The sequence below is a fragment of the Galeopterus variegatus genome, unplaced genomic scaffold (genome assembly GCF_000696425.1).
Source record: "Galeopterus variegatus unplaced genomic scaffold, G_variegatus-3.0.2 Scaffold834, whole genome shotgun sequence".
Lineage (NCBI taxonomy): Eukaryota > Metazoa > Chordata > Mammalia > Dermoptera > Cynocephalidae > Galeopterus > Galeopterus variegatus.
Window position 1 is genome coordinate 87,295 of NW_007726945.1, and position 25,444 is coordinate 112,738.

General features: G+C 37.1%; 1 protein-coding gene across 2 annotated transcripts in view; it reads right to left on the reverse strand.

Moving 5' to 3' along the window:
* The window catches only part of ITGB8 (integrin, beta 8), an 80,577-nt gene that overhangs the window by 34,516 nt on the left and 20,617 nt on the right, over nt 1-25,444 (reverse strand). The window contains exons 2-3 of one of the 2 annotated variants that reach the window (XM_008572762.1): nt 13,419-13,504; nt 7,832-8,006 (exon numbers count right to left, since the gene is read on the reverse strand). In XM_008572762.1, coding sequence (XP_008570984.1) covers nt 7,832-8,006; nt 13,419-13,504 — 261 coding nt within the window. Of the gene's footprint in view, nt 1-7,831; nt 8,007-11,044; nt 11,141-13,418; nt 13,505-25,444 lie in introns of those variants that run through there. The other variant, XM_008572763.1, reaches the window with a different exon arrangement.

The following is a 25,444-nucleotide window of genomic DNA, read 5'->3' on the forward strand; positions in this document are numbered from 1 at the left end:
TTTGTTTTGTTTTGTTTTGTTTTTTTCCTTTTTGTCTTTTTTCGTGTCCGGCAACGGATCGCAACCCTCAGTGTCGTGCCCATACCGGACTGGGACCAGCAACGGGATCGCAACCCTCGGTGTTGCGCCCACATCTTGCTCAGCCAGTGAGCGGGAACCGGTCTGTATGTGTGATCCGAACCCTCGGCGGGAGCGCCACTGCGCTCCCAAGCGGTGCACTGTAGCAGTGCGCCACCAGGCCGGCCCGAGAATTTCTAACACAAGGCAGAGTCAGGATAATTTTAACAGTGTAGCTCAAAGTCACTGTTGTTGACATATGATGTGTTTAAGAGCTGGGAATCTGGTAGTTTAGTCTTTAGGCAATATCTTTACTTACTATCCATCATGCTAAAAGTTCACACGAGCTCCTCTAGTGTGCCAGGTCATCGGGATACACTCCCATTCACTCCAGCCCCTCCTGTCTTTTGCCTGGATTATTTCCACAGTCTCTTCATTCGTCTTCATCTACAGTCTCATTTTCCTGCAGTCGCTATCTACACAGCTGACACCATCTTTTTAAAATTCAAAGCTGCTTCTGTCACTCCCTGTTTAAAATTTGTCAGTAGCTCTCCATCGGATGGCTAATGCCAAAGTGCTTCAACATGGCAGATGAAAATGCCTCCATAATCTTGACTGTGTACATCTTCAGCTTTACCATAACAAAACTACTTGTAATTCTCCATATACACCCCACAAACACACTCTTATGCCCTGCTATGTTCCTCCCTCTGCCTGTGGTCTCCTAACCTCCTCTTCTTCACGTAATTACCACTTCAAGACACGGCTCAGTATTCTGTTCCTCCCTCAACCGAGCCAAATATCCCTCCTCTGTGTTTGCAGGGTAACTGGATTATGTTACCACGAATGTTTACCATGCAGTCATGAAATTCTGGACCGAGCATCTTTATCTCCTTTTAGAGGTTAAGAGCTACAAAATGAGACAAGCTAAGTCAAACATTTGCCATGGTATTTGCTATACAGTAAATACATGTACATTAGTAATTATTACCATGACTACTACTAGATTTTAAGCAACATTAGGGTAAGAATTATTTCTTTAGCTCTGAAGTCTCTGCGCTTGGCACGTGCATAGTCACTCATAAAACTGCTATAACTAAACTATACTTGAAGTTTATTTTGGCATAGCATTTCAAAAGGCTCACATATTTACCATAGAAGGAAGCTAGTATCTAGGATTTCTTTCCCACAGTGTAGGAAGAGCTTCCATAGAGTTTCTCTAAGAGGAAATGAATATAATTTAGCCCCAATATTTTCATGCTTCCACTTATATTATCTCCAGAAAAGCTTTATCCTCATACCTTTTGAGATTCTAAAGATTCAAACCCTTATTTCTTTCAATTAACTTCAAAGGGAAGAAGTGAGTCTATGTCGTAGAACAAGATAAAAAACTTGGAGGAAAGTTGATGACCTACTTAGAGCTATTGCCAGTGATTGGTTTCAATAGCCCAAAGAATTAAAAGTGGTTAGAGTGAATTTTTAAAGTATTCAAATAATGGTGTGATCATCTCTTAGGTATTGGCTGCAACAACCATGACTGGGTACTAAGATAATATAACTAAAAAACTGTTCAGCATGACATGAAATTGAAAAACCATAAGAAATGTGGAAAACTGTAAGAGGAAGAAAGCGAAGGAAGCCAATTTTTTTTCATTATACTTGAGCAGGGGAACGAGAAGGCCCCAAATGGGCTTGGTTTAAAACAGGAAGGTACAGACATGAGCACGTTTCTGGATTTCTGTGGGAATAAAATAGGCGATATATGCCACAGGCTGGAAGGAAAATGTACAAATTTCTATTTATTTATTTATTTTTAATTTTTAAATTAAGGAAGAGTAGGGCATACTTGGAAAATCTTAAATTTTAAAATAAACTACAATCAAAGAATTTTTTTCCTTTACATTATTAAAATGCATCAAGTTTGAAACATTTTCTTAAATTAGTGAAGTACAGGTCAAGCTAATTCTTATATACATTGTGTTACTTCTGAATCAGAATTACAGAATTCCCTTTTCTTTCCTACCTTCCTAAAAATTTAATTTCAGCATCCTTAGAGAACAACATCTAGGATCAGTAGTCTATTTCTATTATTATTTTCCATAGGATTGATAGGTAAAAATAAGAAAGAAAGGTATAGTTTAAGAAGTGGAAAGTAGAAGAAAATATGTTTTCAATCTCATTTAAAATATTTGATTTTAAGTATAGTCCTACTAACATTCTTTAAGAAATCTAGTCAGTATATGATGCAATACAAAAATCCATAAAAAAGTAAAAAATTCTTAACAGATCACTGAAGGTCATGAATTTTTTTTTTTCCTTTTTGTCTTTTTTCGTGTCCGGCAATGGATCGCAACCCTCAGTGTCACGCCCGTACCGGACCGGGACCAGCAACGGCATCGCAACCCTCGGTGCCGCGCCTGCACCTCACTCAGCCAGTGAGCAGGAACCGGTCTGTATGTGGGATCCGAACCCTCGGCGGGAGCGTCGCTGCGCTCCCAAGCGGCGCACTGTAGCAGTGCGCCACCAGGCCGGCCCAAGGTCATGAATTTCTATCAGATAAAAATAAAGTGATAATCTATAAATAGATCTAAGTCAATACTGGGGGATAAATGCATTTTACACTTAGATATGTGTTATATCAAACCCTCGACTCTTATGCCTCATGGTGGAAAGGACTTTCACATCATGAGTCATGTTTCTACACATCTGCAGTTGGTAAAGTTTAGCTTTATGTATTATGCCCCAAAGCTGGTATGTCTTTAATGCCAAAATTAATTTTTTTAGTTGAATTTATTTTTTAATTTAATTTAATAAATATTAAATAATTTAATACTTAATAAATAAATAGGAGGATTATAAAATATAGTTCTGCCACTGAGGAGGTCACAGCGGTGTTGGAAGGATGACTTACACACATTAGACAATTATACTAATTTGTACTAGAACTTCAAATAGCAGTGGGAAGTTGAATAAAATCAAGCTCCATAATGATTGACATGGAAGTATACGTTTCCCTTTTCACTCTCCTACTCCCCAAGATCTCATCCACACTACCTTCACTTACCATCTCCTCTGCATGTTTTCCACCTCACCTCCATCTCCAACCTGAGCTTCAGCCTCACATAGATAAGTCTCTCCCTCAACTCAGGATGTCCCAGTTTGAACAGGGAGCAGAGTTCCCAACCTCACTGAGTTGCTTGAGCAAGACTCCAGGAGTCCTGCATGGCCCATCAATCACTGACTCCTGCAGACTCTAACTCTGCATTCTCTCTCGGGTCCATCCAGTTTTTTTCCTGCTTCAATACCACTATCACTGCTGGTCTACAGCACTGAAACAATTTCCCAGCTTTTGAACTGTTAATCTATAGTCTCAGAAGACCAAAACATCATTAATCTACAAAAGGAAACAAGCTAAATTCATTTAAGTGTATAAATTACATGTAACATACCCACAGAAAAAAAATACCATTTAAAATTTTTAAATCTCAAGCATTTAAAAAAGAGCAAGACATTTTTAAGGATATAGTCACATTTACTAGAGGCAAGTAATATATGATAAGCTTCATATATAATAAGCTGCTGAAAATTAGCATTCGATCAGGAAAACAGGTATGTTTGCATGGAGAGGCAAGTCACACACACAAAAAAGAGAGATAAAGATAGTTAATAAGCTTAGGGAAAATGTTCAAACTTTCCAGAACTAGGAAAAAGGCATCACCCCCGCAAAAAAATACAACAGCTAATAGGTAAGTTACACTTAACAAGCTGAAGACATTAAAAATAGAATGAGAAAAGGCAGGGCTAATCTGAAAGGCTAAACTAGACATCAATTTTTCTTGTGAGTAATGTGACAATAAAGATTTAAAACGTAAATAAATTTATATACATTGGATCTAGCAAATCTTCTTCCATGAATGCATCCAAAAGAAATATGCTATTATATACAAAGACACATGCATAATGAGTTTAAATAAAGATTGTTTTTTTTAAAAACTGCATTTGAATTTGATTGGGATTGTCTTACATTTATTGACTGACTTGTATTTTGTTGTATTTACAGAATATGTTTATAGAGAACTGTCATTGTTATAATATTATCTTCCCATTCAGGAACATAAAATTCTTCTCCATTTATTCATATCTTCTTTTTGATAGCACAACAGATCCTACATATTTTTTTAAAAAGTTTATTTCTAGACAGTTTACATTTTGGGTTGCTTCTTTGAATTTCTCTTTTTTAAAAATTATATTTAATACTATCTAGGAAGTTCACTGATTTCTAATTATTTGTAAACAACCTGCCATAGTTAAAAAAAAAATCAATAGCTGGTTTTAGGTGATTTGCTTGGATTTTCCAGGTAGATATTTAATAACTTTGCTTTATCTTTTCAAAATGTTTAAATTCTTATTTCATTTTCTTATCTAATTGTTTATGTAAAAATTTCCAGAAGGATTCTAATACATATTTTAAAAAGTATTCTTCAGTTTTGGTTTTGCCCGGAATGGGTAATAAATTTTATTGAATTCTTTTTCAGCATATATTGAGATAACAACATGTTTTGTCTCTTTTTGGCAAATTGAGATTATAAAAATACAGTAATTCCAAAAATCAACTACTTTTGCTTTTTTAGCTTAGGCCTATTCATTTGGTGATACTGTTTTTATTATCACATGCAGTTTAACTTGATTTGCTAAAATTTTACTAAGAATTTGACAGTAGGGTTATATGAATCTTGTGAAACTGAGTAGTCTCTAGGCCTTCACTAAAGCTATATAAGTGTTTATATGGCATAGGGAGAATGTATTCTTTGAATATCTGAGTGAACATAAAACATTTCTTCCCATGGAAGCATTTAGACCTAATGACTACAGAAAGCATTTCTTATTTTATTAAGAGGGTATATATAATTTTTTTAAACTTCTTACATATCCTTAGGTTTCTTAGGATTCTTCCTCTTCTTGAGTCAGTTTAAGACATACATGGTTTCCTAGAAAATGACCCATATTATCAAGATTCAAACATTTTAGCAAAGATTTTCGTGCTTAAGATTTCATAAAGTCTTCTTTTTCAGTTTCTGTTTCTGTAATGTATATAATTAGGTTATTTGCTTTTTGTCCTCTTTCCTTAATTAGATTTGCAAATAATTTATCTATTTCGTTGGGCTTTACAGAGAACCAGCCCTTAGATTTATACATCCATTTTGTTTGCTTATTTCTAATGTGTATTTTATTAATTTTGTCTTTTGAAAATTGATGAACTCCTTCCTTTTGTATTTCTTATGGTTATTTTGTTTCATTGTTCCTATTCCTTTGCTTGAGTGCTTAGTTAATTTTTATTTATTCTTTTTTAATAATAGCATTTAAAGTTTTGAATTTTTCTGAGAACAACGTCAATCACATCCCATATATTTTCATGTGTGATACTGTTATTATCAGTCTATGACTATAATTTCAATTCATTCTTGGAGACAGAATTATTTAGGACAGGTTATTCTGAATTTTCATAGTTGTTTATCCTTTTGTATTGATTGAAAATTTTATTGCACTGTGCTTATAGATATGGGCCTACCAAAACAGTTTTCACCTTTTGAAATTGAATTTTCTTGACTAAAATATGATTAATTTCTAAAAATATTCCAAAGACTTTTGAAAATATTATTTTATGTATCAGGTGCAATAGACTGAATTATGTCCCCCTTTCCCAAATTCATATGTTGTTGACACTTTAGTTCCCAGTGTGACAATATTTAGACATGGTCTTTTAGGAGATAATTAGGTTTAGATGAGGTCATCTATATGGGGCACTCATGATGGGATTAATGCCCTTCTAAAGAAGAGATACTAGATCTGTCTCTCTGCCATGTGAAAACACAGTGACAAGGTAGCCATCTGCAAGTCAGGAGGAGAGCCCTCACCAGGAACTGAATCTGCTACCACCTTAATTTTAGCCTTTCCCGCCTTGAAAACTCAGAGAAAATAAATTTCTATTGTTCATGCTGCTTAATCTATGGAATTTTGTTATGGCAGACAAACAGACTAAGACATCAAGTTTACTAATTAACTTTAATTGTTCTATTATATATATAATTCTTATTTACTTAGTCTGCAAATATTTAGGGGTGTGTTTTTTAAGTTCTTCTATTTTAAAAATCTTGTTGAAGAAAAATGAAGAGTGAAGAGGCAGGAATCAAGAATATTGGAAGAAAGATTTTTATTAAAGATGATATTAACCAGCTCTGAGACTTTCCCTGAAATTCAAGAGTGAACTCCAGAGTGAGTTTGAGTCAGAAAGTTAAAACATAATTGAGTTACATGTGTGCTGCTGCTTGATGTTAATACAGCCGGAAAAGGGCAATGGCCTGGATTAAGCACCTGAAGAATCCTGTGAATGCACAATGAGAAAAGCCCTTGGTGACAGTGTCACTGGGGATAGAGAAATGTCTAAGCAATTGGGGATTTTAGAAGTAGCCTCAGGGGAAGACCCAAGTAGGCTCATACAAATCAGAAAACCTGGATAATAAACCTATTAGAATAATAGAGAGAGAAAAAGAAATCATTAAAGATGGTTGGGCAACCATAACATTAAAAGGCTATGTGTGCAAGAGAGACGCATGTGTATTTACAGGAATATCTAAGGGCACAGTTTAGTGAATATATTGAGTTAGAATTAGGTGAACAAGAGCATATCTCCCTCTCTCTCTTTTTCTAAAAAGACCTCATTAACTACACTAATTTTTTGCAATATAATGTGGAAGAGCTGTGATCTTACCAATCTAATCTCTTTCATTTTTGTGTATCTCTTTCCAACTGTTGCACATATATGTTCCTACTGGGCTGTATCATTATTTTATATACTGAAGAGCATAGTTTTAACTGGAAGCTGGGAATACGCTTAAAGCCAAGAAAGAAACTGACTTTGTTTTTCTGGTAATCAAAGAATCTGGAAGAAATAGCTCAGCTTTGGAATAAGGAGGGGAATGTGTCAAGAATTATCGCTTAAAAAACTAATGATAGGACAGGACCACCCACAATGAAATATTGAAGGCTTGAAGGCAAGTGCATATTGCTTTAAACCAAGTCCATCTAAAGGAGTGGTGCATACTTCTGTACCTTGACTTATCTTGCTCTATGTAGTTTGTACACTGGGACTCTCTAGCATTGGAGAAAAATGAATACTTTCCAGAGGCATACAACAGGTGCCAAACTGTTAAATACACTGTGATGGAAGGAAAATTACGAAAGAAGTACAGAGGAAAGGTGTATGTTAATCTCAGGGGCCATCACAAAGCTGTCCAAGGTAATTGATAATAATCACGAATTGTAGTTTTGTGTTTAAAAGTTCATCACAGAGGCTCTAAGCCCCTAGTTTAATTCACATTTCTGACTAATTAATTGATCAATCAACCTCACAAGCATTAACTGAGTACTTAACTACATGCCAGAACTCTGCTAGGCATTGGAGAAAGAGTGGAATAAAACATGTTCCCCTTCCAGATCTGGCAGTGGAATAGATATGTAATTACATCAAAATATGATTAGATTTTGTGGTCAGAACCCATAATTATACTATAGCGTGGTCAGGTTTGCAGAGTGTCCAAAGTCACACAGTTAGCTATAGGAATGATAAAGACTAGAATTCTGAGTTCTTGATTCTGATCCCACTGTGATTCCTACTACAATACTGCCAGCCTCACAATATTAAATATGAGCAAATTAAAATGAATTGTAATCTCATATTAAGAATCATCATAGATTTATTTGAAAATCACCAAACCTGGACGCAGCTGGATTGACACTTCTCCTGGTGTCACCTGGGTATTAATTTCATTTTCACTTGGTATTATTACACGCACCGACGGGTATTCTATTGAATCAACCATGCAGCCTTTGCTTATTAAATTGGAAACAATATCACAACGTTCACTCCGTGATCCACCTGAAATGAAATCCTGTTTAAAAGAAGGAAAATCACTGATGTTTTTAGTGCATATCATCTCAATTATAACCAAAGAAAACCACATAGCAAAAACTGCAAAGAAACCATCTTCCAATTTAGAACAAATTATGCAGCTGTTCAAAATAGCTGCATGTTTCCAATAAGAGTACTGGCAAATTTGTCTTAAATAAAACTTTAATTTATTTAAAAAGAAGAAAATGAATTACTAAAGAAGTGATTCAGACCATGCAGTTTAAATGTTGTTAAGCTGATCACTGAAAAATTACACTAACTTAATTCTTTATAAATATTTTACTTTGGAAAGATTGATCCAAAAGAAAATTTAGCCAAAATAGACCATTCAGTGGTTCCATATGTAAGCCTCAGTTGTCAAAAAACCCAACAGGTATGTTTATTATACACTGTTGTGTCGGAATATGAGAGCAAGTCCTTAGAAATCACATGCTAAATTAATTATTTAAAATTCCTAAAACAATGAATTCGAAATTTATACTTTTTAGACCATTGAACCTCCCAACTTCTAATACTCATAACAGCCTGTAAATAATTCAATAAACCAAAGAAGATGCTCATGATGAGGCTGGGAGGTATGCGATTACAGTTTAAATTTTCCTGATTCTGCAACTAAATCTAAAATGTTCACTATCATTCAGCACTGGTTAGTTGATGGCTACGTAAGAGCCTTCAGATAAACTTGGAATTAATGAAATAAGCATAAAATTTAATTTATCCTGGCTGAGAAAAAAATGATATTTTTATTTTTCATGTAACCATTGATATTTAGGTAAATCTTTTTACCTGAGAATGGAAAACGTATTGAAAAGTATGGGAATATATTTTATTATACATATTCAATATGTTTGAATTATTTGGGATATTTGTTTACACATGAGCTAACTATTTGCTCAGTGTTCCTCCTGGCAGAAGTCATTTTGAACTGGCATTCAATCATTACTCCTTTAATTCAGATGATTTAGAGAACTGGATTTCCAATCAACTAATCATTCAAAGAATGTTGATTGAATACTTACTCAGGGACAATAGTTTGTTAGATGCTGAGGGTGCAGAATGGAGCAAGACAGAGTCCCTATTATCAAATTCAACAGACAATGGGTAAATTCAATAATTGAGCAAGTAAATATAATTATCATGGGAATTAAACTTAGGGAAAGCACAAAATGTCACAGGGTTATAACGAAAGGGGATCAAGTTTAAGGTGACATGAGTGGTGAATATGAGGTCACCAATTATAAAAAGGGACATCCCTGGAACTGGTGAGTAATTAGATGGGATGGTGGTAGGCAATATAAAATCATTTATACAAAGATTTTAATTCCTCTCTCAGTTTAGAGCAGGGCTTGGCAAACTAGGGTCTGTGGAACAAATGCAGACTACGGCCTGTTTTTGTATGGTTTGAGTGCAAAAATATGCTTTTTACATTTTTAAAGGGCTGTAAAGCAATAAAGAAGAGAAAGAATGTTGCCATAGAGACAGCATGTGGCCTGCAATGACTAAAAGTTTACTATGTGGCCCTTGACAGTGCTGATTCTGTATTAGAGCATGGAGCACACTTGTGATATAAATATAATTAAAAGGCAAAAGGGAATATGTCCTTTCCAACCGGGATTTCCAGTTGTCATTTGGTAAGTGACTTCATGGAAACAGAAAAATTAAATTTGCTTTGTTATTGACCTTACACCTAGATTTTAACCTAAAGTTTAAAATAGTCATAGCCTTAATTTCTTGAATCTAAATTTATCCTGTCCATTGGTAAAACTCAGAGGTATTGAGAGAGGTGGCAAACAAACTGCTATTAGGTCACATCCCCCCCGGAGAGCCTCAGGCTAGGTGGAGGAGCCCACTTTTCCCAGGGGTGGGGAGTACTGAGAGAACAGAAGGCTTGGTGAATGTTTGCTCATTCATGACTCACATGACATGCCACAGACAAAGGGTCACATGCATTTTACAGATGTAAGAACCCAAGAGTTCAATCATGGAAAGGACATAAAGTACATATAGCTCTAAGTTTTCTATTCAGCCAGGGAGTCTTATTTGTGTATACAGAATAGAGAAGAAGGGAATACGATTAATTCACTGTAACTATACATCAGGCTATGCCGTGTGACCTTGAAATGTCAAATAGTTTTGCTGCAGTCAGCAAAATATTCCCAATTATTTTGCACTGTCTGAATCAGCATGGCTGTTTTCATCCCACTGTAAAAACTAAGTTAGAAAAACATTGCCAATTTGCCAATTAGGTTTGAAAAGGGAAGAAAAGACCATGGCATCAAAATAAAGAAAGGAATGCTGTTCCTAGCCATTGTGGCCTACTTCCCACTTTGTATAAAAGAAAAGCAATTTGAAACCACACCCTTTTAATTTTTGGTATTCTGTGTCATTTTAACTCCTTCTAATCCTTATGTTTTACTTTTTCTGCCAGAGAAACACAAGCAAAACCATACTCCAACTTTCTGCATCTAAAAGCTTTTTGAGAATGAAAAGTTCAGGTTGAAATTATTCTGGTTGGCTTTTCATAAGTTGTTATTTTCATCCATTTAATATAGTATTCTGAGGACATAAATAAGAAAAGGTTTGTTCTCCTACTCTGTCTCAATCTTTTTGACTTCCAAACATGGCGATCTGCACAGAACTGAAAGAATTCTATCATCTTCCTTTTGACAGTGAATACCTTTCATATAACATTTTAGGATAACTATGCTCCAAGGTTGCCCTCAGAACTTCTAGCTCAGACATAGCAAGCAAGAGAGAAAGAGACTTTTTCAAAACTTATCGTGTCTTTGGTAGATATTAAAAAGAAACATGAGGCATTAAACTTGGTAATATTGATAAGCTCCTTTCTATCCTAATTATTTCCCAATTACTCTTTATGTAGTGTGGAGCAAAAGAGAAGGAAATGTATGTGAAATGGCACATTAACATGCTACATGAGAACACAAGCAAATGGAGTATACCCTGTCTAAATTTTCTAGTGACTTTTTACTTTTGACCTGCTTTTAAAATTATACAAACCAGGTTTCTTTTGTTACCGGTGGGTGATCCTCCAAAATTCAACAATACATTCTTCCTCTCGATAGTGTCAGGTCAGCCTGCAGGAAGTGGACAGCTCCTTCTGTTAATAACGTGGACAGTGGCTGAATCCTGGCACTGGTTGCTTCCTTCCCCTGATGTGTTATTAACACACGATCCTCTTAGTTTCCCAAACCTGGATGAGTTGCTCCAGAGTCTCCCCAAAGTTCTTTATAGTCACAAGTCCAATTTCTTAAGCAATGCCTGTGTGCCCAATGCTTCCTGTATATTGCTTCATGCTGTCTTCGCAGCAGTGTGAGGCAGTACAGTCAGCATTTTCATTTTAGAGGCAGGGAACACTGAGGCTCGGAGTGGTTAGATAATATGTCCAAGTTGATACAGTTAGAAACTAGGGGAACTAGGATTTGAATCCAACTCGGTCTCTCTTTGGAGCCTGCTATTTCAGTACATAAATTAGACTACACTGCACTACATAGTAGTCATACATACAGAAAAATATCTTGGGACATGAACAGTCAAGTGAATTTCTAAGTGTTTTCCCTGAAATCCTCATCAAAGGATTTGGCCAGCAGTGGATCTAGGTTTGCCTCTTCCCTTCCAGCAGCCACCTATTTTCCTCTCGGCTTTCCTCCTTCCATCCGATGACCCATTCCTCTGAATACTCAAAATCCCTCCCTCTGTGGTAGGACTGTTACTCCCAGAGCTATGACGCTCTAGTTTTTTTTGTGCCAGTCAGAGGTGTGAGATGGAGAAGGGGTCCCTCTGGATCCTGGCATTCTATGGCTAACATGCTATATCTGGCTGACAACTGAACCATCTTTTGAAAGTTCCTCCAACCTACCCTTACTAAGGCACTCAGCAGTGGGCACAATCTTAGGGCTCTAAGGACCTTCCTTAGTGATGCAGTAAAAGTTTAAAATAAAGTACTGGCTTAGGCTCAGGAAATGTCAAGCCATGAAGCATTCTTGAGAACAAAAATCTAGACGTACATTCCAAATTCAAGGTTGTAGAGATAAGGAAAGGAAGCTCAGAGAATAGAGTGAATTTGTTTGGTCATTTGGCACACAGGGAGTAATGGGACTGGACCCAGAAATTATGGAATGGTCTTTTCTATGACATTGTCGGGCTCCATGGGTTTTAGAGAAGCACTTCCTAATTTGTGAATAACATCTGATTTTCTCACTGGTGGAGCCCAGAGGGCATCTGGGAAGCCTTGAGGCTGTTGGTAAGAGAGGTTTACTTTCAGACATGGCTACAGCTTCATGAACCCCTTCCCTGCCTCTCTCCTGACTCGCTTCATAGAAGAAAGTGATGGCCATGGCCCTTTGCTACTTTTCTGCTTTCTTTTTTCTCCCGGGGGATGCATCAAGGCAAACAGTAACAACAGAGGTGAGAAAGATGATGGTAGGTGCAATTGTCTAAACTAAATCGGAGGAGACAAAAGCTAGAAATTTATTTCCATGTCAAGCAAAAGGCCATTAAAGGTCTATTTGCTGCAATTCCCAGGAGCTACATAAATACAGGTAAAATTACCTAGGAAATCTCATAAAAAACACTCCAAATTAGTAGAAGGCTTCTTCAGCACAACTTATCATATACAGATAGTTCTGACTGAAGATTACTGACAAGAGAAGAAACTCACAAAACAAATTTAGAGCCAAGAAGGAAGAAATGCACTATAATTGCTTTACTTAGAATTCTGTTATTGAGATTCATTCCTTTTGGTGGTATACAAAAACACTAATTTTGAACAATAAACATTTTCTGAGCTATTCTCCATTCCACAGAATTCAAAGGTACACAATGCCTCATGAATAGGGCCACATGTCAAAAGAAAAGCATCACATTTTCCACAAGTAACCAATGAATTGTTGAACAATGTTAAGAGATGGAATAAATCACCTATCTTCAAGAATCTAAAATAAAAACAAATTAATTAGCTTGCTTTTCTTTAATAAGCAATCACAAGAGCATGATTCCACTTGGATATATAACCAAATGCCTCAAACTGAAGCAAGAATTTCACACCAAAACCTACTGAACTATCAAAAGTTACTGTCTGTTTGCCAATTGTCTCTATAGAACAGATGGGAAACATAAAATGGTTTGCACTTCATTTCAACATTACCATAATTTTCCTAATAAAATGTTATACTTAATTTTATACTCAGCCAGATATGCTGTCTCCAAGCATAAAAGCAAATAAAATTTTCCTTGTGCTCAGCAGTATGTTTCTTTTCCCTGACGTACCTTCAAGGCACAGAATATTAGGGTAATAAAATCATGCTAGAGAGAAAATCAACTATGAGGAAAAGAAAAAAAGCAAAAAGCAAAAAAACAACAAAAAAAGGCACACCTCTTGAGCACACCATCCACATTCTGGACCCAGCGCAAGGCAGCTGGCGCAGGATGCTGCATTCGAGGCTGTACATCTGTTGTCTTCTGTAACGGAGAATAGAACAAGGTGTTAGGGTTTCCTCACCTGTCAGTGAGTGTACACAATAATAGACCAAAACATATTTTGAAAATGGAAATAAGATGACCTTTCGTTTTAAATACATGACATCAAAAAATGTATAATTTCTTTGGGAAGAGTCAACCTGTTCATTGCAATTAATAGTTCACTAGGTAGTCAGTATTTAGTTTTGTAAGATTGGGAGAGACAAGGGTGATGAAAATATGATTTTGGTTAGATTTGGGGGTTTGGCTTAAATTCTGCTGCAATAACAGAAGGGCCTCCAATTTTTTGGTGTGTTGCAATTTTGCTGTATTTCATATTATCTGAACCAAGTAGGTATTTTGGTTCTAGAGTTTTTCCTGTAAAAATTATCATTGACAGACATTAATCTCAACGTCTCAACATATAAATTCGTGTTGAGTCATAGTGAATGAATATTCTGGGAAATAATTTTGATAGATATATAAAGAAATTAGCTTGGGAATCCTAATTGTCTTAGTGCTGATTATTTTGGCTTGCGGAATACCAGAAACAGACATAATGACATGATTTATTATTTTAGAAATACACTGGTTAAACTGAATGACTGGTTTTAGTTAACTCAATATAATTGCTCAGACTGGATCACTTTAAGAACATGACCAATTCACTTTTCCATAGATTCCTGCACATGGCTGTGATATTTTAATAACACATTTATGCCTGGAAATTATTTACCTTCATCCCTCTGTCTACTAACTACTTAAACAATTAAAGACTCATTAGTATAAAATTGAACACATAAAATATTATTCGGATGAGTCAAATGTCATTTTGTCTTGAGTTTTCAGTGGAACAATTACGTACTTCCTACCGTCTGTCCTTTACTATGAGATGTCCTAAGGACACCGGAAAGCACAGTGTGATTCTATCCATCTCACTCACAGGCACACATCCTGCAGGCAGGTAGTTCACAGTCCAGGTGAGGAGAGAACTATATAAGCAAACAATAAAACACAGTGTAGCAAGCACAAGAGAGAGTTCATCAAAGCACTAGAGGAACATGGGGAAGAGGCTTCTTGCTCTGCTTTAGCATGGTCAGAGCTGGGGAAAGGGGGCATATTTGAGAATGGCTCCCTAGAGGCAGTGACAATTGCTATCTCTCTTTCTCATCTCATTTTATTTCTTCTAACCTGTCTTGATCTTCTTAAAAAATTGTAATAGGCATGAAAGAAAAGCATTCATGTGCATGCACATGTGTGTGCACAATATGCATACACGGACATAGTTTTAAAGGGGATAGAAACCATAAAATCTCTAGCTGCCCCCATTCCACCTGGTTTCTCTTTTTCTTCTCTCTCAACTTTCCCAAACATTCTGTAATACAAGGTAAAAACAGTTCTGAACTGGAGGTAGCATAGAAAGAGAGAGGGGGGAACTACATGGGAATAAACACAGAAGAGAGGTGCTGACTGGGGTGGTAGTAAGACCCTTCCCTGAATTTCCCCAGACACCCAACGGGTTAAGTGGAAAACATCCTTGCCTGTCACCCCTAATGTTCTATATCCTCTCTATACTCCCTTTTGCCCTTCATCCTTGACTTTATGTCAACTTTTTATATATATTATCCAAAACTGGCCTTTCTCTGGAATTTCAAGTGCTAAAAATAACTCTCATGTTTTGGACTCCCTTTACTACCAACTTGGCCACCTAAGCACAAAGATGCCCTAGCCTAAAAACCTTCCATCTGGCTCAGCCTGCAACACTGTAAAACCTGCTTATTCCTAAAATATTCAGAAAAGTGAGTGTTTTGTTCCCAGAAAGAAAACCAATTTAGGTTTAGAAATCAAGCACATTTTCAAGCTGTTATGGCCTGAACGTCTTCCCCCAAAGTTTCATATGTTGAAACTTTGTCTGCAATTTAATAGTATTAAGAGGCAAGGCCTTTAGGAGGTGATTAAGTCATGAGGGCCTTCCCTCATCAATGGGATTAAGGCCCTTATAAAAGCGTTTGACCCTTTTTGTCCTCCCACTCTTCTCCCATGTGAAGATGCAGCAAGAAGGCCCTCACAAGACACTAAATGCCCATGCCTTGATCTTGGACTTCCTAACCTCAAGAACTGTAAGAAATAAATTTCTGTTTTAAATTTTAATTTAAAACATTGTTTTTTGTAAATTACTCCATCTCAGGTTATTTTGTTGTAGCAGCACAAATGGACCAAGACACAGACCCAACTTGACCCTTACCAACTCTTAGCCTTGACCCAACTGGAACATGGAATTAAGTCTATTTCAGTTCAGTCTTGACCTAGCCCTTCACTCAATGAGTAGAACTTTTGCAATGGCAGTTAAGATTGCAGTCACATGGAAAGGAAGCTGCAGAGTCTAGGACTCTGGTCTTTATTTCTAATGATTTTCAGACATTAGAAGTTAACCCAGACTCATGCTCAGGTCAGGCTCCTACTTCCATAACACATGTGGTCAATAATAAATTTACAAGCAAAAACCTGTTTTCTTTGTATTCTGACTCTTTTCTTTAAAAAGTTTTAGAGGCAACCTTTGTTCTCAAACTTTAGACACATAATGATGATGACTGAGAGGGACAGAGACTTTAGCCCCGTAAATACTTCCAGGTTCCAGGGCTGACATTTCTCAGAGTGTATATAAAACTACAGGGGAAAAAAATCCCATAAATGAATCTGGAGGAGGTGGGTTTCACAGTTCTGCAGAATTGGAGGAATGCCATAAATTGAACTTCATGGGAACAGTGTCAACATTACTTCTGGAGAGTGTCATGGTTATACTTCACAGAAGACATGCCAGATACACTTTGGCATGAATTTTAAGGATTTTCCTTTTAATTTTAAAATATGCAAGTAAGTAAAATACCTAACATGCAAATAGCACATCGGTTACAGCAGTTCTTTTCACTGAATGGTCAAACTGTTATGAGTGCTTTAGTCAGCATGTGCTAGGCATCTCTCTCTCTCTTTCCCTCTTTCACGTGCACATGCTCTTCTGTAGAGTAGAACTCTTCTTCACACTGCAGACACATCAATGCATGACTGCTGCTTCCAGACTCTGGCAGTCTGTCACCAGTCTTCTGTCCGGGTCTTCTCGGTTCATTTGCCCTTTACCCCTGAGGCGGCATTACAGGAATGCTACTTTCCAGCACTGGTTTCCTATCAGCCCTCGGTGCTGCACTGACTCCTCATTACAGCGTGTGCCTAAGAGGCTCTCCTTCCCACTCTACAACTGAGGTTGCTGCTGCTTCAGCTATCTGTCCAGTGATGTTGCACCTTATTCTTTATATGCTAGCATAGCATTTTTATTAAGGATATATATTTTTTTATTTCTCCTATAGGAAATTTTTAAGCCAATGGAAGCAAAATGATAATTTTTTTTTTTTCCTTTTTGTCTTTTTTCGTGTCTGGCAACGGATCGCAACCCTCAGTGTCGCGCCCGTACCGGACCGGGACCGGCAACGGGATCGCAACCCTCGGTGCTGCGCCCGCACCTCGCTCAGCCAGTGAGTGGGAACCGGTCTGTATGTGGGATCCGAACCCTCGACGGGAGCGCCGCCGCCTTCCCAAGTGGCGCACTGTAGCAGTGCGCCACCGGGCTGGCCCCCAAAATGATAATATTTTAAACCACATATCCTCAGATCCTTCTTCTGTGCCCATTTGTTTTAGCCTTCTGTGCCTTATAAGCCCTGTGTTTTTTAAAAATGTGTTGTCTTGACAGAAATCAGTAAAAGATTTAACAGCATGTTGCCAATAAGTGCATATACATTGTAGATAATTCTACTTCTTGGTCTGTGAGCATGGGCTGTGAGTCTTACTTTTTCTCATTACGTTACAACTGGAGGTGACAGATGTGATGAGGCAGCGTTGCTAATGGCTGCTGGAAAGAAACTTCCAAACTTCCATAGCACTACTACTTACTAGTCATATGCCCTTAGACTTGTTACTTCTACTTTCTAAGCCCCCATTTCTTACACTATAACACAGGGCTAACTATACCCATATCAAACTGTTCATATGAAGATGAAGTGAGACAAAGTACGTCATGCACAGTGCTCAGGACGTGATAGGAATTCGATACAGGAACTGTTGCAGTGTTATAACTAATATCACAATAAATTATACGTGTATATATACATATATATGTTTGTGTGTATATGTGTGTATATTTAGTCCTAGGTTCAAATAAAAAAGAGAAGTTGTTATGTATCTTTCAATTTGTTGTAAACATAATTTGCTATCTTTAAAATAAAGTCCTTGGGTTGTAAAGGCAAAGTTTTAAAAATATAGCTAATGTTTAAAAATAGCTGTTAAGTAAAAATTCACTGCATTTCTTTTAGTTTAAAAATGATTCTTAAAAGCCAATTAAGCGAAATATTAGGGTTCTTAAAAAGTTTGTGGAAAGTAGAGTTAAAAGATAATACAAATCTTTTCATGAACTTTTTGAAGTACCCTTGTGTATATACATCAGTCCAATCTATTACAAACACAATTTTGGTGTGACTATGAATTGGATTACTGAAAGTCTTTTAGAATACCTTCAATTTATTAACATTTTGAAATGTGAACATTAACTTAAGCTGAATAATTTTTGAATTATTTCCTAGAATTAAATGATAATGACGCATGTGAAATGACCTCTATAACTGTCTGTCATAAGTATAATAAATATCTGTCATCAACAGGATACAGTACACAAAAATCAGGAAACTAGACATTCATGATACTCACTGATACCCTCTTTGTTTTAGATAATTCTGTTTAGTAACATTATTTTGAGAATATTTAGCCAATAGAAGTTGGGGGGAAGAAAGTGGAGCAAACAAAACAAAACAAAACAAAAAACCTTAAAACTAAAAAAGACAATACAAATATCAATGTTTACATTGGGATCTCTCCATAAGACAAATGATTGGATCAAGTGAAAATTTTAAGAAACACTTCTAGTTTTTTCCTGCTGTAAAGTCTATACAGCAAAGTTAGAGGATGCCCATAGTATGTGGAAGAAGGAACAAATAAAACTGTTAAAGATTATAGTCCTTGATAGTCAGAATCAATTATTCTAGAGTCTTCAGTTTCTTCTAGACAGAATGATTTGTGGGAAATGTATTTTTGTTTTCCAGGAAGTACCCCTTTCCTAATTGCATTTACTATACAAATTTAATTAAACTTGGATAATTGTATAAAGCTGCTTCCTTTAATAAAAAAACACTGCAAACACTGTACAAAGTAAACATTGTTATAATACATGTTCTGCTTTGATAGTAGTCAAAACCTGACAAATTGAGCATACATAAGAGGAAAGTTTATAGTATAACTTTGGGGTTTCTTTGTTCTCTCTCTCTCTGTATGTATCACAGTCATGTAAATGTTACAGGTACCTTCAAAATACATTACCTGATTATTGAAGCTGTCCTTTACACAGAAATTTAATAAAAGCTATCATTTGAAAAAAAAAATTGCAGCAAGGAAATATACTGGTGTTCTAATCACTTGCCATTATCTAGTTACTTCAAGTTTTCACTTGAAGTTTTCTAAAGACCCTACAAAAATAAAGGGAGGCAGCAGGTGGTAGGCCTACTTCTTTGAAAATTGAGCATAGGAAGCAAAACAAAAATCACTTAAATTTTAATAGGTATTAAGTAAAGAGGCATGAGAGAATAGGAGAAGCATGGAAAGCTCTTTGGAAAAGGTAAATCAAATAGGGAAGCTCTGAAGAGCTAGAGAAGACCCATCACCAGGAAGTTACTGCCTGAGACAGTATCTCAGAACAGGGGGAGCAAGAAAACAGTACAACTACTTCTGTTTTTCTTTTTCCTCTGGTTTATCCTTGGACTTTATATGTACATAACACAGAACCACATTATTTATTAGCATTTTTCATTTGCTGTTTTATTTAACATTCGGAATATACGGAGCATAATTTTACTGTTGAAATAGACAAAGAAGCAGATATAACTAAAAAAGAATTAGAATAAATCTGTAGCAAAATTCAAGCTATTAAAATAATTTTTTATCCAAGAAATGCATATTTCACCTGGGCCCATACAGAATTAGTCAAAAATGTATCTTACCATTTGTAGTTTGCTCCTAAATTACGCATTCAGGAAATACTACTCTCTAGCAGCATCGCGCAGCCAGATGGGCAAATTCTTCTTCTTTGGCTCGGCCACACTGCTTAACTTGTTTCACATTTGCAGCAAATAAGCATTCAATCCATGGAATATGAGTATCTTTTTTTTTTGTCTTTTGTCTTTTTCCGTGTCCGGCAACGGATTGCAACCCTCGGCGTTGCTCCCGCGCCTCGCTCAGCCAGTGAGCGGGAACCGGTCTGTATGTGGGATCCGAACCCTCGGGCGGGAGCACCGCCGCGCTTCCCAAGCGGCGCACTCATCCAGTGCGCCACCGGGCCGGCCGGAATATGAGTATCTTTATGGGGAAAACCATTTTGTCTAAATAATTTCACCTCTACTTTCACTTGAAAAAACATACAACAGTATTGATGTTTACTGAAAAACAGCTTGGCTTCCTTTCCTTCTTGCCTTTTCTGTTAGCAGTTCCAGTGGATAGGTTTGATAGTCTGAAGGTGTATTTGGAAGAAAAGGAAGCACTATGACAATGTTCAATTCTTATTCTCATATAGTAGCTCCAGAGACAGCTAAGCTAATAAGGTTATTATAAGAAAAAATAACTTAGTTTCCCAGAGGAAGAACCTGGGACAGAGATTTTTAGCAAGTGATTTATTGAGAAAGCAAGTAAGGTAACAAGGTCAGGAGAGGGCAAGGCACTGAGCAAAGATGTTGGTGCAATTACAGTCTGGCCTCAGCCTGATCCCACCTAGAGCTCTGAGCATCAGTGACAACACAAAGTTGTCCAACCTTGCAGCAACGGAGCCTGTCTTGTATAGCTCACATCAGGCAGTCATGGGCTGCAGGCAACTCAGTTGGGGAGTGGAGTGGGTTAACATCCCAGGCATCTCTGAGTGATGTGGCTCCTTTTGGTGAAGGGCAATTCTTCTGAAAGGTGGCAGCTGTGAGCCATTAGTAGCTAGAACTCATAGCAGCTGGGGAAAGGTGCACCAGATTTAAAAGGACTCTGGGTGAGGAACCCACAATGTCTACTACAATTGAGGCAGGATGGAATAGGGACGCCCCCCAGAGAAGCTGCTCCTAAATATTCAGATTCCTTGCTTGGCAGTTAATGAACCCACAATGAGCTGATGACAGCTTAACCACCCTACCAATCAGCATGCTACCCCTGGAACTTAGCAGTTTGCAAAAACCACAGCGCCTGCCCACTAAGAGGAACAAAAGTACAGGTGACCACTACACAATATTCCATCCGTGATGCTAGACCAGAAAGGACAAAGCTAAGGGAAAAGTGACACCACTGTACATGACCAGAAACTTCAGAAAAGGAACACAGGACAGTAAGCTAATGCAACCTCGTGTCAGCGTATTAGGTCTTAATTACTCTAGATACTCCTTCCCGGGCAATTATTCCTCCCCTTGGTTAGAGCAGAGAAACACCCTCATCCCAGAACAACACATAACCCTCTGCCTAGGAATACGTGGCGAGGCTCCTCTCTCTAGGGAATGCCTGCACAGCTTCGTTGTTCACCTTTGCTTTGTGATCAAGTCCTATTGTTTAAATGTTCTGTCTGCTCCTCTTCCTTTCCTTTGGCCATACAGGTGCTTGCCATGATGTGGGATCCACTCGGTCCCATGAAAGATTTTTCTCCATGGTTTGACCAAGAACCTGGAACTGCCATCCAGTAACATAATGATCTATCCCAAAGGGATACTGTGGCAGAGATTTGTTTGCCTGCCTGTTCTTTTTTACCATGGGTACCCTAGATTTGTTGAAGATGGCATTGAGAGAAATTGAAATGCCACAGTTCCCAGCCTTCCTGTTGCTGAGGTGGCCATATGACCAGTTCTGAGGCTTGGGTTGGAGGCAGAAGCTGCTGAATGGGGCTTCTGTAAAAGCTTCTCAAAAAGGGGCCTTTTTGCCCTATACCTATCCTGCTTTGTTCTACCTGCAACATGGATGTGAAATCTTGATCTGCAGCAGCCATGTTCAGACTTGAGGGAACTTGTCACATGGAAGCCAATGCTAGAGGTGGCAGAAGTGAAGGGGGCCCAGGCCTCTCTCAGCACCTGGAGTCAGATCTGTCCCAAGTTGGCTCTCAGAACTGTGTCTGATATGAGAAGAAATTTTACCCTTATCTTACTTAATTCAATATTTTTAAAGACCTTCTTACTAGCAGATAAACACAATTCCTATGTGATTAATTTTCATCTGAGTTTTGAAGGGTAAATTAATAAGAGAAAGACTAACAGAATGAATGTAAATGTTTTAAAAGAAATGTTAAGCATAACACTACTTTACATAAAGAAGACCAACCACACTGAAGAGATGTATTTCCTCATTTTTTTTTCCCCGTGGAAAAGTAAGAATACTAGACTATCAGTTCCTTTAGGACAGGTGCTTAAACACATTTTCTTTATATACCCAGTCGGTATATGAGCCTAGTACCTGGTGCACACTCAATAAATGTGTAATAAGTAAATGGTATTCTAAGTTGAGGTTAATTTGTCAGGTTAATTTCTGAGGCTTTTATAGCTCTTGACAAGTTACATTTTTAGATAATCTCCATTTACAAACGTACTTATAATTTGTTTACTTAATGATACATACCCGGATGCACACATCTTGCTGTATATACAAATGTGAAAAAACAAACATACCTAGAGTAACAATTTTTTTTTTTACATTTGGTCATCTGATACTGTATAGTTCTGCTGATTTATTTTAAAGCAAGTCTAATTCCTTTCTAAAGAAGTCTGAATATATGACAAAATAATACTGAATTAAAATAGCACTTTTTAATGTTACCATATCATCAGATACAGAACCACCAAATTCACTTATTTTTTCTTATTACTCATATCTAAACCCAGTTTCAATTCAGCAAATGTTCCTTGCCCCTCTGAAGGTGAGAAACTCGTTGAGCAGAACTTCCTTATAATGCCAGTGTTAGAAAATAACACTAATATCTTTGCTTCTCAGCCAGGTTTTTTAGTAAATGTAACCTTCATGTTTTAGGAACAAATTTCAGCCTCCCCTGTTACACAGCAAATAACTCATGTGATTATAATAAGCTTTATACCAGCATAAAGATTTTTGGAGAGCAAAAGTAAAAAAAAAATCACTTTCAACCTTGGGCAGGTTAAGAAATGTTTGAGCAATGCTACACATTCCATTAGTCAGCCCTGCCCTATTTGGGGCAATCCCAACATGAGTCAGAGCCTAAAGTGGTCTGGGATGGCATAAATCAAAACTCTAGTTTATGATGGAACTTACGAGAAGAACCATTGTGGATCCACTGATATTTGCGTTGAGAAGGGCCATCACTAGAAGCCTGGTCAGATAGGATCATATCTGAATTTTTCATTGTGATTTATTTATGCATACTATAATCAACTTTGCTTTGAAAAAACTCTGCAGCACACACTGGGTGACTTTATAACTTCTGCTGTACACTGGGACACCTTTTAAATTGAAAGGAGCACTATTAATTACACCAGCGCAACAGGTGTAAACGAACTCCTCAGGCAAGCTGAAGCCTAAGGTCACCCTAAATGCACAGTATTTTGGTGTCGTCAAATGAGAAATCAATAAACCAGGCAATCCATGCCAAGGTTACAGAAAATGTGAAAGGAGAAAGAGAACACCATGAGTTAATGATGAAGGACTCCTGAGGCTGGTTTTGCACGATAGGTAAAATGCAGATATCTGGTTGAAAGTTCTTTGATTATTTTTAGATTATATCCTATGTACATCTTGACATGTATTATTTGATCTGAGAAGGAAATGAAAGAGCATAAGGGATATTAGCACATGAAAATGACTTTGCATTCCATATAATTTCCTAGGCAGTGAAGTTTCTCTTGGTGGCCAAGTGGTTGCTCAACATATATGAGTCATTCCTAAAGAGAATCAAATTCAATTTTAAGGTTGCTTGTTTAATACCTAAGCGTATCAGTTTGTCTTCTGCCACTCACCTGCTGGGATTTTGTGAGAAAGTGAGAGAAACGCAGGAAAAAAGATAGGGGAGGGGTGTCAAAACCACAGCATCTCTCAAAAGAGCCTTCCTACTTCAGACCTGGAACTTCAAAAACAATCAAAATCTCAAAATTCAAGGAGGGCTCCAGAGGTCCCTCCTAGGCAAATTCTGGTTAAAGCTGCATTTGTCTAACTTGGAAGAGCAATATTAGTCATGTGCTTTGGGTCTTGTTTTAACTGGAACTTTTCCATACATTCCAACTGTCTTGTTTATGAGGCACACTCCCTTTTTATAAAAGCCAAAATATTCACCGGTTTCCCATTCTTTTCCTCTAAATGATGTTTTCAATCTCACACTCTAGAGTTCCAGGGGCACTTCCTATTTTCCTCTCCAACTCTTGGCAGGTATAAATTTCCTTTCTCCACTTAAAAAAAAAAAATTAAAAAGAGCACACTGTAATGTCAAAATTTCAAATGCCCCGGTTAAGGAAGTAAAAAAATATCCCAGGATAATAGGAATGTGTTTCTACATTCTATCTTTAAATCTGAAGTCACATTGCAGGTGTGAACTTGAGTACAGCAGCAAAGCAACACCCTATGTAGTAAGGAATTTAGTTCCAAGTAAAAAACTAAATAAATTAAAATGCAAAGTGAATTTTAGTTCACTTAGAACTTGGTTTTTCTGTAATTACATAGCAAAGTTCAAAAAGGCATTTATACCTTTTGACTCCGCCACTTTAAAATTAAATTCATATATACAATTAGGAGAGAATTAGGAAAAATAAATAAATAAATATTTATTAAGTGAATACTCTGTTTTGGGCCCAATACCAAGCATTGATATGTATTACCTCACTGAAGCTTTATAAAAATCCCACTACTATGCCTATTTTAAAGATGGGAAACTAAAGTTGAGTGGCTAAGACTTATCCCAATTCGCACAGCTATTAATTAAAGACACCAAGTTTGAACCCAGTTCTGACTACAGAGCTTTTTCTCATAAACACTGTCCTAGATGGAATAGTGAATAACATGAAGACAGTTATTCCAAAGTATAACTGAAAACCCCTTGCTAATTAGTACTAATTTTAGTCCTTAAGTGATGATTCAATAATTCCCATGGAGCTCAAGTTAATTCTTTAATACAAGCAGTATGTCATTACCTTTTTCTGCCATCAGTGCTAAGGTAATCTCATCTTCCCACTCTAAAGATGAAGATATTAGATTCTCCCCAGTAAAATTATTTTTTTACTGTCAGAGTCAAAGATCTCCCTAGATACCTTGGGGTACTTTTAAAATTCATTTTATTTCTATGCACAGGGAAACTGAGTTTTAGTATGAAAGCCCCAGACTGCATATCTTACTAAGGGCATGAATCAGATTGGTTGGCGCTTATTCAGCATGAGGGAGAACTACTTATTTTACAACTGTATTTCCCCGACCTCTTGCCAGGGGACAGCTCTGAGCCACATGCTAATGAGGCAGTAACCCATGAAATGGTGCTCCCGTTTGCTATTTCCATTTGTGAATTTCCAGTTCTGCCCTGGAAGCCAAATTTGGAACAGGGAATAAGGCAACTTGTTCTTGTCCTAACCCTGCCAATTTGCTGACCTTGGCTTCATGATTTAACTTGGCTGAGACTTTATTTCCTTGCTGATGAGATAGGAAAAATGCTCCCCCTCGTTACGTGCTATGTTCATCCACTGAACTGTGAGAACATTTTAAAAAGGAAAGTATGTGAGTTAAAATGATATGATTGGTGGAGGACACTTCTGTTAGCTTATGGGACTATTACAATTTATAATATGAAAGATTTATTTTAAAAGGACACCAAATGACAGTTATCCATAATGC